At 31.8% G+C, this 17,124-nt stretch overlaps 1 protein-coding gene across 1 annotated transcript in view; it reads right to left on the reverse strand.

Annotated features, from left to right (window-relative positions):
- The window catches only part of SGCZ (sarcoglycan zeta), an 832,117-nt gene that overhangs the window by 271,622 nt on the left and 543,371 nt on the right, over window positions 1–17,124 (reverse strand). Inside the window, exon 3 of the mRNA XM_020282783.2 lies at window positions 13,599–13,793. Within this exon, the coding sequence (XP_020138372.1) occupies window positions 13,599–13,793 (195 nt within the window). The remainder of the gene's footprint in view (window positions 1–13,598; window positions 13,794–17,124) is intronic.

Here is a 17,124-nt window from a genome sequence, read left to right on the forward strand (position 1 = left end):
TGGTCCTGTAAAAGCTGAAAATTTCTTATTGTCTAGTGACATCACAGCTGTCATAACATTGTGGCACAATGCACTACTCATGTGTTTGTGGTGACTCTGATGTAAACAAACCTGTGCTGCCAGTTGTATAAAAGTATTATACATAATACTTGAAAAAGATAATAAATGACTATGACACTGGCTTATGTATTTACTATACTATAATTTTTATCATTATTTTAGAGTGTAATCCTTCTACTCTTTAAAAAAAAAAAAAAAAAAAACGTAAAACAGCCTCAGGCAGGTCCTTCAGGAGGTATTCCAGAAGGCATTGTTTTCATAAAAGATGAAAGCTCCATGTTATTGCCCCTGAAGACTTTCAAGTGCAACAAGATGTGGAGGTGGAATACAGTGATACTAATGATTTTAATCTTATGTAGGCCTAGGCTAATGTGTGTGTTTGTGTCTTATTTTTTAACAAAAATTTAATAATTAAAAAGATAAATAAATAATATAGAAACATAATAGAAAAATCTTATAGAATAAGAATACAATATACAGTTGTACAGTGTTTTTGTGTTTTAAGCTAAGTGTTACTACAAAGGAGATAAAAGGTTAAAAAATTAAAAGTTTAAAAAGTAAAAACAGTTATAGTAGGCTAAGGTAATTTATTATTGAAGAAAGAAAAAAATAATAAATTTAGTATAGACTAAGTATACAGTATTTATAAAGTCTACACTAGTGTATAGTAATGTCCTACGCTTTCAGATTCACTCAACACTCACCCACTCACTCACTCACAGTAACTTCCAGTCCTATATTCAGTCCCATTCATGTTACGTGTCCTGTACAGGTTGGCCATTTTTGATCTTTTATACCACATGTTTATTGTACCTTTTCTATATTTAGATGTATTTAGTTATGCAAATACCATTGTGTTATAAAAGCCTGCAGTATTAAGTACAGTAACATGTTGTACAGGCTTGTAGCCTAGGAGCATTAGGCTATACGTTATAGCCTAGGTAGTAAGTAGTGGGCTATACCATCAAGATGTATGCAAATATACTCTGTGTCCACCCAATGATCAAATTGTGCCTAAAGACACATTTCTCCACGATTGTTAAGCAAGACATCACTGTATAAATATATCACAGTAGGTGCAAGAATGAGACCTGATTAGCCAGGAGAGTCAAGTCCTTTCATCCTTACAGTACAAAAGAAAACATAATCAAGGCAGTCAAATTTGGCTACTTCACATTCAGTGGCAAACTAGAGATGATAAATTTCTAGTTATTCAGCTTAGTCTGTTTAACAGGGACAAAGTTCATTTTATTATAAAAACAATTGATGAGAAAAATTAAAATATTTCTTGATCTAATATCCAACAGTGTATAAATAAAGATTAGATTCCTATATATTTTGCCAGATCAGTAAGATTTTTTTCCCTTGTGCTTGATACTATTTTAGTAGACAGACATCAGAAGAAGAAAGTGTTGCTAATCTGGGATCAGGTGTTTCTTTAGTAAAATATGGATTAATCCCATCTTGGCAGGTTTAAAAGTCTTATTTTATCTTGAAGGAAATAGTTCGTTTGTTTGAAAATTGAATACTTGTTTCAAATTTTCTTAAGTAAAATAGAACTAATAGCATAGTAACATGGGTTTTCAATTGGCAAAGTATTATTTTTAAGTACTCATTATTACTTCATGAAGTCTGTAAAACCTTTAGATTTTCACTGATAACCACTTTTAAATTTAATTAAAGAAAACATTCAAAGACTTTATATTGAACACAGTGAAGTGAAATTCACATAGATTTTCAAAGGTAGATTTGTTTTTTATTTTTAAGAATAATATTTTAACTAATTATAAAATCATGTTCATTGAATAAAAAATACTAAAAGAAACACAAGAAGAAAATTGGAAAAAAACCTGAGCATAACTAGAGATAATCATTAATTAATATTTAACTTTTTGCTTAGTACCTTTTTCTGTGCAATTCTTTGTAAAAACTTGAGGTAATAGGGCATACAGTATTTTGAATCTGTACTTTTCCCTTTATGGTATACCACAACATTTATTCAAAATTATTAATACTGTTTGGACAATTATTTTTAATGATTGATATGCATATAAATGTATTATATCTTTAAAAACTCTTCTCATTGTTTAGATCTTTACATTGCATCATATAAACACAAGATATGCTTCTTTAGAAATAAATTTTTCTTCATATTTATGATTATTTCTTTGGGGTACATAACTGATGTTATAGTTACTCTTTAAAGACCTGTCATTCTAAGACTTATACATATTTCAAGTTGTTCTCCAAAAAAGAAAGAAAAACCCATTTATATTAATAAGTATGACTACACATCCTAATACATGGATATTTATGGTAGCTTTATTTATAATTGCCAAAACTTGGAAGCAACCAGGAACCAAAATGTTATTCACTAGGTGAGTGTATAACTAAATTTGGCACATCCAGACAATAGAATATTATTCAATGATAAAAGGAAATGAGATAGTCAAGCCACTAAAATATATGTAGTGACCTTAATTGCATACTACTAAGGGAAAGAAGTCAATCTGAAAAGGCTACATATTGTACTATTCTAACTATAGAATATTCTAGAAAGGTCAAAACTATCGAGATAGTAAAAGGATAAGTGGTTGCAGGGGTTAGGGAGGAGAGAGGGATGATTAGGCAGAACATAGAGGATTTTTAAGGCAGTGAAACTATTCTGTATCATACTATAATGGTGGACACATGCCATTATGCATTTATCCAAACCCATAGGATGTACAATAACAAGAATGTATTTTATGTAAACTATGGACTTTGGGTGACAATGATGTGTCAGTGTAGGTGCATTGATTATAATAGATGTATCCTCCTGGTATAAAATACAAAGTTTTTAATGGCAAAAATATGTAAATTTTAAGAAAATAGTTATGTACTTCTCTAATGACATTATTCAATTACAGAATTTAAAAGACAAGTTGAATTACATTTGAATTCTTCTGGAAATGTGTTGCGGTCCATCACCAATGCTTTGGGAATGGAGTGGTTGCCTACCCCGAAGCTTCAGCCCTCAGCTGACCTAAATAGCCTCTAGCACAGAGTAATTATTTGCAAGGTAGTTTTAATGGTGATTTCCCAGAAATATTCAAAAATACTAGCACAGACAGAAAACTTCAAACTAAATCTGCTTATAATAAATAGTACTAATATTAATTTGGTCTGAAGATGAGTTAACAAACTAGTAATAAAAGGTCTACGGTGCTATTATTATTCAAAGTGATAAATTCCTGCCCAATAAGATTTTTATTAAAATAATGTTATCTTTACTGGAAACATCAAATAACACATTTCAATTATGCTTTTGAAAAGCAAATGCTTACTTATTTTTCCCAAATAACAAAAACATTAATTCTTCTTAAGATAATTACTCTTCCTCCCTTAATTTCCTACTAAAATAGTCAAATTATATAAGATGAACTATGTGCTATTATTTGTGAGAATAAGAACACATGTGGACATACATACATATTTCATTACATTCAATGTGATTTAATCTATTCTATGTCCTGGCTGTGAGCCATCCACAAGGGCAAGTGATTTTAATTTTCTAGACTTCTGTCTCCTCTTATGTAAAAAGAAAGCACTGAACTATGGTCTTTTCCAGATCTAGTATATTATACAATGTATTAAGCATATGAATTAACAAGTCTGTGATTTCTATAATTTTTTATTTAATGGCTAATTCTCTTAGTTTTCTCCTATAGCATAACTAGTATTCTAGTGAATTTCATTTTGCACATACTATGTATAGTTTTGTGATTTATGCCACATTTTTTTTCAGTTTATTTCAGTAAAAATAGATACCACTTGGTAGTTGTTTGAACTTGTATAAAAATGACTAAATTTTTCTTTATAAAGTCAAGGACAGAAAATGTACTGCTGGGCCAAGACTAAGCATGAAAGATTTCATATGAGAGGGACAATTTGTCAGAAAATTATGAGGAGGTGCAAACAGAGGGTTATAATGGAAGCAGTCTTGCAACATTAACGATATCATTCACTCTCATCAAGTCTGTAATAAATCCACACACACCACGCTGAGTCTGCTGCTCCTGGCATTCACCTACAGAGCTGTAGTCCTGCCTCAGAAGGCGGTGCTCCATCTCCACTCCAGAGTGAGCACCATGACATGATGATGCATGTACTGAGGAATGGATTGGGAAAAATGGAAATGGCAGCCCAGAAAGGTGGACAAAATGATGATCCTAAATCACATCCAGCGTAGTCTCTTATCATGGCCAATTAGTTAATCCTCAGCAAAATATAGTTTAACCGGTGCAAAGACTAGACTGAAATCACAGGGATAAAATAGCCTTTCTGAAAAATTATTGTTTCCTTTATAAAGGTGCCATTAATAAGTGTCATTGCTACATCCAGAAATTAAACCTAATGCCTACTCTGCCAAACTCAAAAGTGTAATCATGCTTGGAGCTTACAAAGTAGTTTTAACCATTCTAATTACTCACTGACTGTGAGAGATTAGGTACATTTTTCCATTAAATTAATAAGAGTTAAGGGTATCGAGGTGTCTTTTGCCCAAGAAGTTCAAGATATAATTACAAAGCAGTAATATTGTATTTATTATTTAATGCTGTTGTATGAATGCCCTGAGATATACCATTTAAAGGGAGCAAATTATTTAATGAAGAATATTGGAAGGATTAATTAATTTAATTTTAATAACATTGATACAATGACATGTGGTGGAAAGAGCAGGAACTCTGAAATTGTACAGCCCATGCTTCTAATCTTCCTCATCAGTGTGACCTTGAGAAGTTTATTTAATTTCCCTAAGCTTCTGTTTCTTCATCTGTCAAAGGGATACAATATTTGTTTTGCAGTGTTGGTGTGAAATTCCATAAGGTCTGTCTATAAAGCATATAATCTTGTTAATAAACTACATGCTAAATAACTATGGGCTCCCTGGCATCTTAAACTTTGCTCTCATATTTAAAGGGTTAGGCCTAAAGGGTTATAATTCAGGGTGTTATAAAAATAATTGATAACAAAATATCTCAATCATGTAATAATTTAATACTCTGATCATTAAAGAACAGAACATTTAGACTCAAGAATAGAAATCCCACTCTAATATCCAGACAATTTTTAAGTATTAGATTTTTCAGATGGTTCAAAAAGGAGTTTAGCTCTCTCTGACAAATAAGCTCCCTCATTCAGACAGGCCAGAAAGGTTGCTTTCAGGTAATGCAGGTTTTCAAAATAATCGGCTTCATGTCATCAAAATAATAATGATCATTGACAGCTGAACTGTTATTCTTAGAAGTTTTATTGTAAACCATTTTTATATCTCAACTTTAAATTAAAATTTCATAAGGAATATTTATTATCCCTTCATCACCCTAAGGGAATAGGACATTTTTCCTGATAAAATGTACTATATAAAATAACTTTAATTCACAGATAATCATGCATGGGAATAATATTTGCCATTATACTTAGTTGGCACCAATTGAGTGCTCACTCTAAGATCTATTTTAAGAGCTTTTACAAGAGTTCACTCACTTAATACTAATAATGTCTCCATGAGGTCAACATTATTATCACCATTTACTGATGAAGGCACTGGAGCTAGAGAGGTTAAGTAACCAGCACAAAGTCACCTTGCTAAGCAGCCAGTCATGGGGTCTGCATGTGAATAAGGCTGTCTCCAAGATTCAGGCCCTTAATCTTAATGCATATCATAGCATTAACAAGATTATAAACTCCTTGATTTATTTACTTATATATTTATTAATACACATTTACTGACATCCTTTTATGTGTCTGGGATTGTCTTATGCTCAACCTTAATAGAAAGAATCTAGTTATTTAATAATTCACACAGTGGATAGAATTTCTGTGAAAATGGAAGAGCAGAAAATGACTAGGAATGATAATCACAGCAAACACTATTAGATACTTGTTAGTATACACCAGGCACTTCTGAAGCACTTTCATTATTTTAATTCTTTTGATTTTTATACCAGCCTAATGAAATATAAAATAATATTGCACTCAATCTATAGAGAAGGAAACTGAGCCACAGTTTACATAACTTGCCCTAGGTAACATAGCTAATAAATGGGAAATCAGGATTGGGACAAAATGGGGCCAGAGTTCAGACTTCTGACCAGTGCTTAGTGGTTTTTCTGAGATGGTTTTAGCAGTACCAGCAATCAAAGAAAATCTTGCTATTGACACCAATTTTGCCTAAGACAATATCCCATTGGCAGGTAATAGAGACTCAAGATTTGTTCCCTGGTTATATAACATTTATGAATATAAAAATGAATTTGATTTATGTTTCTGAATTGTTACATACAATAAATAGTTCCTGATATATTTATGGGGTTTTGAGAGAAATGAATGCTTACTAGTAGGGAAGACCATAAGGTTCAAAACTTTTAAGATGTCTGATTTAGGTTAATGTTCTATAACAATTCTGTGAGAAATGCAAATAACAAAACATACACCCTTGAATTTGCCCTTTTGGACTCCTTGAATAAAATTTCTCCCTTTTTCTAGCCTCTGTTGTTATTGACATGTTTCATTTTTCTTTCACTACCTGGAGATTAGATTATAATTGGTGAGGCTTATTTTTGTTTGGCTTATGTGTGTTTGCATATATGTATGTGTTTTATTTTTATAATCAAAGGTAATTTCAGAAAATCACCTACACATGAGATGATTGGGCCACCAAATTGGGTCACCAAATTTCTGTAGAAAATCTTAGTTCTCTATAGTTTTCAATTGTTAAGTGAAGAGGTATGAGGAAATTATGTCTGATTTTGATGGGTAGGCTAAGGCTCCACTGCAGTAGGAGAGGCTGGAAGTCATGAAGCATCCAGTGATTTTCTCTCTCGGTTAAAGGCCAGATTACTTTTTCTAGAAGGATTGATAGCTGGTAGTATTTTACCAGTAATTGCCAGCCTATGGTGCCTCTTAATTACCAATGTATCTTGCTTCCAGAAAGATGAGGTAGGATAATGTAAAAAAGAGTGATTTTAAATAAAATCACTCTCATTTAAATAAGTGTGTGTGTGTGTGTGTGTGTGTGTGTGTGTGTGTGTGTGTATGTGTGTGTGTAAAACAGCTGGATTTTACCATAGTTATTACTGTGGAAGTCAGCCAGATCTAGTAATTAGAAGTTCAAAGGACTACCCTTTCACTGAAAAACCATCATTCCTAAGTGCTTTTATGGTCTGGGAGAAAGTGTGCTACATTTGTCTTCCTATCAGGGGAAGCTGGTCACTCTGGCTGAAAGATGTGAACAGTCTTAAGCAATGCTCATTTGTTATCGAGATAGGAGAATTAGGCTAAAGATGGAAAACGGTTAGAAACTGGAGCAGATTTACTGAAAGAACAAGTGGAAAAGTTAAAACATTAAGTTTGATAATCACGCTAGTGAAAGTGAGTCTAGATCTTTAAAAATTATATATATTCAGAAAAGAATGTATCGCCTACTATGTGCCCAATAAGAAAGTATGACCAGCTTCTGCTCCTTATGAACTTCCACATCAACAGGATGGGGGCGGGCGCAGGGGGGAGTCTGGTAGAGAAGTGGTATATATTTAGATGATCCATTATTATATATCTAATACAACATAGTAAATCCTTTCACAGAGATAAGATATGTGAATAAAATAAATATAAGAATGAATCTACCAGAAAGGGACACATTAATTAATTAATTAACCAATAAGTAACTAAACACTATCTTCATGAGATAGATAGGTGGTCAGATTTGTGGCTTAGGAGGTAACAAGTTAGTTTAGGTGGCAATTAATTGTCTGTTAAGAATTAAGTCAGTAATTTCAACAAAAGAAACCCCTACAGGTTGTTACTGGTGGCATAAATTGATTCAATCACATTGAGGAAAAAGAAAATGTCATTAAAGGTTAATAGTCTTAGATTTACATCCTAGACTCTAGAACCTAAAGAAACTATTTTACTTGTGCAATTAAAATTATCAGGAAGGACATAGGAGAATGTTCACAGGATCATTGTTTGTGATAGAAAATTAAATAAGAACAAGAATACATTGATAAATTATTATGAGAATGAATAAATAAGATATATTAATTCAAGTAAATTAGAGCTGTAAGTAAATAAATTGTAGCTACACAAGGGATAAATCTCACAAACATGTTGTTGAGGTACAAACAATATAATGCTTGGTTTTTATACAAGCAATTGTACACATATATGTAACTAAATAAATGCAGGAACACTATTCAGGATTGTGCTCATCTCTAGATAGAGTTAGGAGATTGGTAGTTTATTTTTTCAGTTGGGTGATGGTGGCACAGTTATTAACATTGATTATTATTATTGCATTAAATATATATTTGTAATCTTTTATATGATAAAATATTTTTATAATATATAGTTTAAAAGTGCAATAATGGTAGCTGTGTGTACTTCTGCTGTGGATACTCAAGATTGGCCCTGACTTCCTGGAATGTGTGAGGTCTTCAATATAAGGGATGCTGACAATGATTAAACTTGATGTTCTGCCTACAAAAACAGTTAACAAATACCACTGCATAGACCAAGGAAGCATCTTCTGTGCTATGAGGCCTTAAATAGCAATGGGGTCACTGGTAGCCCTTGCACCAGTTCTTCTCAGTTTAAGATGGTTCTTTGGAAGGACGTACAGCATAGTGAGATGAAAAATTAGCTGGCTTTCAATACAAGTAATGTCAACGATGGATATTTATGCTGCAATTATTCATTAAGGGCTGATTATCTGGTAGGCATTGTTTTCTGCATTGAGAATACAGAAATAGAAAAAGTGTCAAAAATCCTGGTCCTGTAGAGCTTACATTCTCTCTGGGGGAGTAGAAATATAATAGGCAATGAACAAGGTCAAGTAAAAAGAAACTGTTTTGTGATGAACATGCTAAGAAAAGGAGAAAAACAATTAAAAACCAATGAAGCCTGTGTTTATTTCAAATTTAAACTTTGCATATGTCTATCCATATCAATAGATTCTAGGTAGTAAATAAAATGTACATGAGTTGAGGACACAGTTTTGATAAATATAAGAACTGGCTGAGTACATGGGGATGAAAAAGTTCATTCAAAAATTACCCTACTAGAGAGTGAAATGAAGAAACCTGTGGTAGTAATTAATCTTTGGAAAGCACAGTGACTAATGACAGAATTTTCCAAAGGTACTGTAGACATCTTCAGTAGAGTAATAATGGCTATGAAAAGCAACTGGATTAATTATGAAGATAAAAAAAAGAATTGGTCACAAGAATAACATAAGAATATGTGATATTTCATTAAACAAGATATTAGAAAGAACACAGGATTTAATACTCAAAAATGTGTATTTTTATATTTCAACAAAAAAAGTTTTAAAAATTTTAGCTTTAAGAAATAAAGAAAACTAAACATAGTAAAACGTATAATCTCAATTTTAGAAGGTACACTTAAAATATGATAGAAAGAATTGAAATGGCTCTCTTGCCTATACAAAGATAAAGATATCTTGAAAGGACTGATCTTTTTGTAAACATATAATTATGGATGTGCAATATACTTAATATTTGAAATGAAGAAAATCAGGTGGCAATGAAATAAATAAAAATGATTGCATAAGGATCTCCCTTACTCTGATTTTTAAACATTGAAAATGTGATCAAGGACCTGTGTGTGTGTGTGTGTGTGTGTGTGTGTGTGTGTGTGTGTGTGTGTGTGTGGTATATGAGAACAGATAGTGGTCTTGATAAGTTAATTTTTTAAAAAATCCTGTTTTATTGAAATAACAGAACTAGAATGCCATCTTTTAAAAGGAGGCTGTAACAAAATATTAAGGTATTTAATAATAACAAACTACACTGTGATTTAATTGGATAGTTTGAAAGGAGGGTTTAAGCAGATGCTAAGTGACCAAATGGAGGGAACACTGGAAAGTGACCTCTAGCAATATATGGATGGTTGAACTAAAATTTCCCAGTTCCTTGTCAATCCTAAATGATGATGATATTCAATCCTTCTTTCCTTGGGATTTCTTTTCAGAAAACATTCATCACAATGTTCATACAGGCCTCTAAGAATTTTTTCTCCAATTTATTCAATAAACTAATTGTTTCAATTATTATCCACATCTGGGTTTTCTTGACTTCTCAATAAGAACGTTCCTGACTTTGCTCTCCTCCTTTGCTTAACAAATGCTATTTATGTTTTGATTCTTTGTTTTGCTGGCTAGATAGCATACCTAACAGAACTACATTGCAATTGGATGCCACCAACTTTTAGTTGACACTATTATTCTTAAAAGAAATACTTTATTATTGTATTAATTTACAATTTGTAAATATGGAGCTAATTTACTTAGAATGAAACTTGAACATAGAATATTACCTCAGCAGAATGGCTGGATTTGATAGACCTGCTAAAGTCACCCATTTATGTTGAACCACAAATATATTATAGCAATCAACCAAACAACAGTGACTAAAAACCATGTAATTGGGTTACACTGATCTCGATAGAATGAAGTTTCACAATCTCCCTGTTCACCTCACTTCTACATTTATCAATTTTCATAGCCAGGATATTATTGTTTACATCTATCTGAAGTCTTTCACCCTGTGGTATAAACTCACTTTCTTTTTCTTGGTTTTCTGCAACTGGGTATCTCAATAAGCATAAGAATAATTTTATTTTCCACAAAATGAGAAACACAAATTATTTCTGCAAAATAAGATCATTTCAACCATACAGATCATGCACAATATTGGCCATAATGATGGACTCCAACATGCATCATAAAACAGGTTGACAGCTATCCTTGCTATGCTGAAAATACAACATTTTGCTAACAATAACATGTCCAGTTTGCTCAAATAAAAGATGTTAACAGCCACATATTTCCTGTTTTGGATGGCAACAGTTATAATAAAAGTGAAATACATTTTGCCCAGATCAATAATACTTCCCAAACAATTTACACATTATTTTCTGCTTCTTGCAATGGTGTGGCAACTAGTCTTTAGTATTCTCTGTGGAGTTAGATACAAACATAATGTGCTAGTGGAAACATAAAATTGATTTTTTTTTTTTTACTGCTCTAATGTAAGAGTATTACAAATTAGTTAATACTTTTCAAGTATATACCACTTAATATGTAGCATTCAGGACTGCTAAAATCAACTTAAGGAATTCTTGATTTCTCTGATAAATTATAAATAACTACAGTGCGATAGAGAAAGTGTTAACCTTATAAACACTATCTTGATAGAATCATTATAACTTCTGTACATTTACTTCAGCTACATGCAAATAGCTTTCATGGCTGAAGGGCCAGTATTTCTTTTGATTTTAAAAAGGCAAAATCATAATTTAAACAAAAGGCATAACTCAAAAAGAAAAATGAAAATAAAAAAATACCAAGACTCCTATGGAAACAACCCCTTTTATTATCCCTTAGACTAGGTTGGCATTTACATTTTGACCAGCTGAGGTTCAAATTAGATAGCTTCATGGGTGATGGAAACCCTGAAGCCTGTAAGTATCCTGAAGACACAGGTGATTGTTTAAATTATGTCCCATGAATGGCTTATCCAGGCTTGGTGTCAGCATGAGGCAAGGTATCGGGAGTGTGATACGTGCAGCCACACAATCAATGCATTTAAGTATGTTTTCCTAATTAATTTAAATACACAAGAGAAGCTTACATGGCTTGAACCTGAAAATTCTCATGGTCTGGTCATTGGACTGAATCAAGGCTCCCTGAAACTAGAGAGCTAATTCTCTTTCAGGATCTTTCAAAAGACACTTTTTGAGAAAGGAAATCAAATAATATACCTGACATTTCAAACTTTGGAGAAAACCCTATTCTTTATCTCTTTTCCATTTTTTTTTTAAGTTAAGAAAAATGAGGTTGAAAATGTTGACATCAGCAACTGATAGTTTGGCTGATATTGAAGGCAGCACAAAAGAGTTTGCAGGAGCATGAACATTGCCTCTACCATATGATAAACGAATCATTAATGAAGCCCAGACACTAGTCAGAGTAGGCAGAAGTAGAGCTAAGAAGAACAGAAACAGCAGCGGTAGAGTTGGTGACATTTATGCCAAAATAATCCCAGATGAGAGGGGAAACCAAGCCAACTCTTACACAGATGACGGGTTCAGATGCATCACTAGAGAATTTCATAAGCAATAATTTGCCTATTATCCCTCATCTCTACTTCGAGCCACCCCCAGGTGACCCACATGCCTTGATCCATGCCCTGAACACATATCCGTGTTTAGGACACAGTTATTATTTTCCAACTCTAGGGATGTATTGACTCCTGCTCATCTTTCTCTTGTCTTTAGTTTCTTTTTTGATCAATACTCTTCAAAATTTGCACTGTTATTAGCAAAAATGGAACTGCTGCTCAGCTCATTTTTGTTCATAAGCATATGCACCAAGATTGTGGTGCCTTACAATATGGACAAATGCTGAGCTCATTTTCTCTTTTGAAATTCTGTTTCCAAGTTAGAATTAGGTGTTTGTGAAGTCAGAAAGAGAGTATTCCTGCTAAATCAATACCCAGCAGAGTTTAAAAATATATATATCTGTCCAGCATAGGAATATCAGTGAAGTTAAATAGCCAGCTTTAGACTCACCCCTGAGAATATACAGGTCTAAAGAATAATAGTAGTCTGGTTAGCAAGTAAAAGATAACTGCTTGTATGTAAAGACATCTGAGGACTCCAAACAAAGGCAGACTTGTTTAAAAGCTGAACAAAGAAATTTAAGGATTTAGCCAGAAACTATGAAATGAACTAAACCAGACTTTGCTGAAACAGCAATTTTTTCACACCTAAGTCAAGCTTATATAGTTATTGCATGCATTCAATAAACTGAAGCAAAATTCATCAATGTATTATTTAATCATTTTTATCATTATTAATTTTACTAAAATTTTTATTTCTGGCTTATCTTCTATTTACCAGGTATGTGCTCTAAAAGAATGGAGTCACCAGCTGATGGCAACTATAGGCATTGGTCTATGCATCTCAGAAGAAATTCCAAGTTTAGATTCAATCATGCAGTATGTTATATAGAAGGCAGATATAGGAAGATATAGTGGCATATATTCTATATGGAGTAGTTCAAAGGCACTTGTGATTTATAATATTAATTAATGTTTAGTTTAATGTGAAATATTATCTCTTAAAACAGAATCCTTAAATTAGGATTCTTACAACTTAAATTCCAAGGGTATCGCAAGCACTAGTTTATGCTTATTGGTTAAATGTCTTATAACCTTATCACTTTCCAGTGAATCAATGTGTTATACTGTCTCATGATACAAATCAAGTGGCAGATAGTGATATCATATGTGTATCATGACTAAACACACTGAATGTAAGCTTAAATTAAAATGACTGACTTTGGAATTTAAAGACACATATTTATAAAGACTAAGATGAATAACTTTTGATTAAAAATTTAAAAAAATTAAAACAGAGCTGGACAGTCTTTGAACCAAAAGCAATAGATGTAAAATCATGGTGGTACTTACCACAGTGAAATTCATAACTTTCAATATCCATATTGTCATGGCTAAGTTAACTATCATGGTAACCAACAGCAGAAGGACAAAGAAGTATAAGCACCTCTTTCGCCATCCATAAATTCCCACAGGGTAAAGTTGTGCATTCTCAGTCCTTGGCAGGTTATTCTGTTGTGTTGCTAGTATGTATTGTTCTCGTGTCATCTGAAAAATAAAAAATAAAAATAAAAAAAGGAGAGAGAGACAGAGAGAGAGAGAAGAAAAGAATCATTAAAATAAACCTTTTAAAAAAAACACAGCACAATGTACCCAAGAATAATGGTCAGTGAGTACTCAACTGATTTTTATTATGTTAATTAAAATGTTACAAAAACCCTCAAATCATTCTCATCAATGTAGTTTATTAGAGCTGTTTGATTGTTATATCTACAATATGTATAGTCAAGTTTGCTTAATCCAAACAGTAGGCTTTTCTTTTAGTGGGATTTGCAGATTGTCAGCTCTACTTCCAGTTATCTGTAACTCAACTCAAGTGAGTCCAGGCTATTCTTGGAATAGGCTTTACCTGTTTTGCAGGGTAGGTAGAGAATGACTAACTGTATCACAAGATTTTTCTATATCTTTCTCTAAAAATGCAGGATTATAAGTGGTTCAGTATATATGTCTCAATAAAAATGCCAATGCATTTGCAAGTATCTATGCAAAGAAAATACACGTTTATATAGAGTTATATAGATATAGCTCTCTATTTAAAAGTTTTATTCAAGATTTTGTCGGTTATTTATCTTATTTGTATTTCAATCAGTTATTAGAAAAAATGAGCTCAAAAAGAACACGATGACACTATGTGATGTTATAATGATATCAGAAGTCAGTTTTGAAAAAGTGGACATGGTATTGTTTGGTAATGTATAAATTTAGGCCCTAGCATTAATACTTTAAAAAGGAAATACATTGTTTACTATCTTATACAACTTAGAAATATAGATAAGAAAAGTCAAAGAATATGACTGAGTACTAAATATGTGCCAAGTATGCAATTTTAAGATTAACATATTTATTAGCTGAGGGATAGAAACTTTAATTTTTATAAGATGTGATTTCCTATGGGGCAGTAATTGTTCAGGTTTTTTTTGTTAGGTTTTTCTCAGATTGCTTTTCTTTTTTATATCAATTAACTAATATGCCAACATAAATAATGCAGAATAAGTTACACAAAAATAAAAACAATATTTTTTATTTCAATAAAAGGTTTCAATAAATGCCCATTTCCCCCAAAACAATATTAATAAATAATTTAAATTATCAGTAAGTGATATAAAATATATGTAAATAAAATTTTCAAGTTATGGTATTCATGGACCCAATCCTACTCTTAATAAAATGTTGAACTATATTGATAAATTAAAGAAAAAAATTTTATTTGACTTTTTCCCTTCTTGTTTTAATTGTATAGCTATAATTTCAAATTGCATTCTATACTGTTAAATATTACGTTTCTGATTTTTAATGATTGAAGCATATTTTGCTTCATATAATAATCATTGAATAAGCTAAATCATAATTTTATAGAAATTATAAGTGCTAATAATAGATGGTAAATAGCAAATTATTTCATAATATAAACAATCCTGTTTGTTATAGTTATTATTTAAGTAAATATTTACTATTTCCTTGAAACTAGCCATAAGCTTCAGTGTTTAATTAGACACCAATTTCATGTAGATGTGAAACCTATTACCTGTTATGTAACATAAGTGTTATGACAGATAATGAATGACCTGTCTAGGAATTTACTTTGCCTGGGGATTTTGGTGGAGGTTTTACAGTTCTGACAGTGGTTATGATTACAAAGTAAAAAATACATTATAGGAAGAGGATAGAATGAAAAGAAGTTAGTTAAGGGTTACAAAAATACAGTTAGAAGCAATCAGTTCTAGTATTTGATAGTATAGTAGGAAAATCATAGTTAACATAATTATTCTTTATTTCAAATTAGTTAGAAAAGAAGAGTTGGAAAGTTCACAACACAGAAAAGATAAATGTTTGAGGTGATGGGTATCCTAGGTACCCTGGTTTGATCATTACACATTGAATACAGGTATCAAAATATCACATGTACTCCCTAAATATATACAACTAATATATATCAATTTTTAAAAAGCAGAATTAAAAAAGAAGATTATAAAAGAAATTCTAGGAACTATCACAATTAAAGGAAAGAACAAGATAGAGCTAGAGAAGGGGAAGAACATGTATGTAGGAGGAATGTAGGAAAGTGCAGGAGAGGGCAGGAGATTGGGCCTCACTGGTGAGGAGGAGACCTTCCCTTTGTAGAGTTGGTCTCTGAAAAGTTCCAAGTCAATTGCTGTGATTCTTCAGATCATCAAATCCCTTTAATCTCATATTAAAGCAAACTTCTTTTCTAGAACATTCTATTTCTCCAAAGTCTATTTAGACATGAAGGTGAAATTAACATGCCTTAGAAAAGAAAGGAGAACTTAGTAAGTCCTGAAATAAAACACAACTACAAAGAAAATGGTCTTTCCATAATACGATTGAATTTTTTTTTTTTTTTTTTTTTTTTGGTGAAGCAACAGAGATTCAGTAAATATATCAAATGCCTCTAACAATTTTGAAAAGGAAATGGGATAACAAAAGGCCAAAAGAAAAGGTTGTCATGAAAACAAACAAAATGTTATTGAAGAAAGCTATTTTTTCTCCTCAAGGAATTCAATATTATTTTCTTAAATAAAGCAGAGTTTAACATTATTATTTTTTTCTTTTTTCCCTTAAATCTCAGAGATCTGAATGTTTTTCAAGATCACAGAAGTTTTCAATGGCTGCTAAGAGTACAGTAGAGTGCAGTAGCAGTACTAGCAAAGGATTAATAACACATTAATAATTTTAAGTGATTAAGAAAACTATCTTAAATTTGAAATTGTACCTCCTTTGCCTAAATTGTTAAATGTTCATCCATTTTTAAGGATGATTGTAATTATATTCTCTGAAATACCTTGGCTCCCTTGGCATTATGAAAATTCCATAAGTAAAGTAGAATTTTTTTCACTGTTTATTGTCATTCTAAAGGAATCTAGCAAACAAATGTACAATTGTAGATATACTTATTTCCTCAGAACAATTAAGTACATTTTCTGAAAGAGAAATAATCACAATATCCTAAAAGATAATATCATTGTACAAGATGTTTCTCTGATTTCAAACTATTTCTCTACCTCATTTGCAATATTAACTCAATACTCTCAAAATCCTTTCTTTGAAATTCCTTTGTTTTTCGAAGTTGTATTCTCTACTTCTGGCTACTTAATTAGGACCCTCTTCATCTCAGTTTTACCATTCTGTCTTACATCATATTTCATGTCTCAAAAGCATCCATTAGAATCAAATAACTTCCAAAACCTAGTCTTTCTTAATAAATATCGAGAAAGTCTTCAGCCTTCTTGGATCAAGATGATTATCAGCATTTCTTGCATTAATGTAAATGTCTTTACTTGTATCTTCCTGTAATTCAGGG

This window comes from Microcebus murinus, chromosome 24 (genome assembly GCF_040939455.1).
Source record: "Microcebus murinus isolate Inina chromosome 24, M.murinus_Inina_mat1.0, whole genome shotgun sequence".
In the NCBI taxonomy this organism is placed as follows: Eukaryota; Metazoa; Chordata; class Mammalia; order Primates; family Cheirogaleidae; genus Microcebus; species Microcebus murinus.